Genomic DNA, 1,737 nt, shown 5'->3' on the forward strand with positions numbered 1-1,737 from the left:
ATTAAATATTATTATCTATTTAATTGCTAATCTGTATTTGTGTGTATAACAAATCCTTTCTCAGCTTATGAATCAATGTAGTAATTTTGAATATTTTGTGTTGATTAACTTCTCATTTTTGTGTAATTAACATGAGCATTTATCTTGCTGGCTTTTTTTTTTATATGCTCTTTATATGCTTGTATGTAGCTCGACAAGGAAACTTAAATTGCCTTATTGGCAAAGCAGCGACACTTGCTTAAAATAGTACCAAACTAGTGTATTAAAGTAATGCTTACTGTTTTGGTTTTTTTTTTTATCTTGCAGAGCTGGAGTGGACCAGAGAAATTACTCGCTTTAGATGAACTCATTGATAGTTGTGAACCAACACAAGTAAAACACATGATGCAAGTGATAGAGCCCCAGTTTCAAAGAGACTTCATTTCCTTGCTCCCAAAAGAGGTGAGAAATACAGGTTAATATTGGACTATGCAATGCATCAGCTGTCACCTTTTACTAAATTCTGTGCTAGTTATGGCGTTCTGTTTTGCCAACGGAGTGATGTAAACTGAGGTTAGAGGTCCACAGTTCAGTACGCTGCCATAACTTGGCTACTGCAATTCAGATTGACATATTTTTATCTCAAGAGAGACATTTAAACTCCTGGAATCCTTTAAACAAAATCCCAGTAACTTTAAAAATATCTCTGTATTGTAACTGGGCTGATTGTGCCTTTTTGTTTTTTGAGAACTAATTCTGTTAGGGCGCACACACACAAAAATTTCCTCTGGATGCAAGACCTTTCTGCATGTTATTCTGTAAGTACAAGCATTATCGTTTAATGTTTTAGTGCTAGGGTTTTTGTAAATGTTATCTTTGAATTCATTTTAACCAAACCGAGCCCTAAAATCTCTACCAAAAAACCCCAAAAATAATCCCAGAAGAGCACTTGTAAGGGTAAAGCCAAACCCTAATTAAGCAGATACCTGCTTTTCTGCAAATCGGATCATGTCGTATCAGGTTAAAGAGAAGCAGACAGATTTTCCGCGTGCGCGCTTTTCAGCACTGAGTGCTGTCCACAGAAGAGTAATGCTGGTGTCCTCACAGCTAGAACATGAGGGTGAACATGAGAGATAAAGCCAGTTGGCTACAATTATTAAATTAATGTTTGGTGTTTTTTTTTTTTTCATTTAGAAAGAGTACTTCTGACCTTTCTTGGTTTTAGGGAATTGGAATTGTTCTGTTATTTGGAGTGAGGAGGAAGTATATTTTCTTTTGCCAGATCTACCGCGTGTTGAGTTTTCCACGTGAAAAATTTCATGAGGTCTTCAGTTACTTTCAGAAGTCTCCAGTTACTAACACATTACAAAGGAAGTTTTTTAAAGGTATTCTGGTGCTAGTATCTGGTTGCTGTGTTTAACATGGTCTTTACCTGAAGACTGTTCGATATGTCTCTTTCTTGAAAGTTTTTCTGGTGTATATCCTATTTTTGAATACTCAGATGTACAAGACTCTCCTTTTATGTACTGTCATATCTTCATGAGTCAGGGTTACAGCCTTCCCTTGCTGGTTAGCATTTGTAAGGGTTGGAAGAAACTCAGGCCACAAGTATTAACTTAGTGTACATGACATGAGAGTACTTACACACGCGCTTCCTGTGGCAGCCTTCTTCATAAATGGAAAGGACACGGGGGGAGACCTCTGTGTGGTTGTTACATTTCTAGAGAAACTGCCCAAAGCAGTCCTTAGTTCAGAGAC

The 1,737-nt window shown here is 37.1% G+C and overlaps 1 protein-coding gene across 1 annotated transcript in view; it reads left to right on the forward strand.

The window, feature by feature from the left end:
• The first annotated feature begins 303 nt into the window (after positions 1 to 303).
• The window catches only part of FBXW7 (F-box and WD repeat domain containing 7, E3 ubiquitin protein ligase), a 19,035-nt gene continuing 17,601 nt past the window's right edge, over positions 304 to 1,737 (forward strand). The window contains exon 1 of the mRNA XM_010138942.1: positions 304 to 441. Coding sequence (XP_010137244.1) covers positions 382 to 441 — 60 coding nt within the window. The 5' untranslated portion in view covers positions 304 to 381. The remainder of the gene's footprint in view (positions 442 to 1,737) is intronic.

The sequence above is a fragment of the Buceros rhinoceros genome, unplaced genomic scaffold (assembly GCF_000710305.1).
Source record: "Buceros rhinoceros silvestris isolate BGI_N320 unplaced genomic scaffold, ASM71030v1 scaffold16776, whole genome shotgun sequence".
Lineage (NCBI taxonomy): Eukaryota > Metazoa > Chordata > Aves > Bucerotiformes > Bucerotidae > Buceros > Buceros rhinoceros.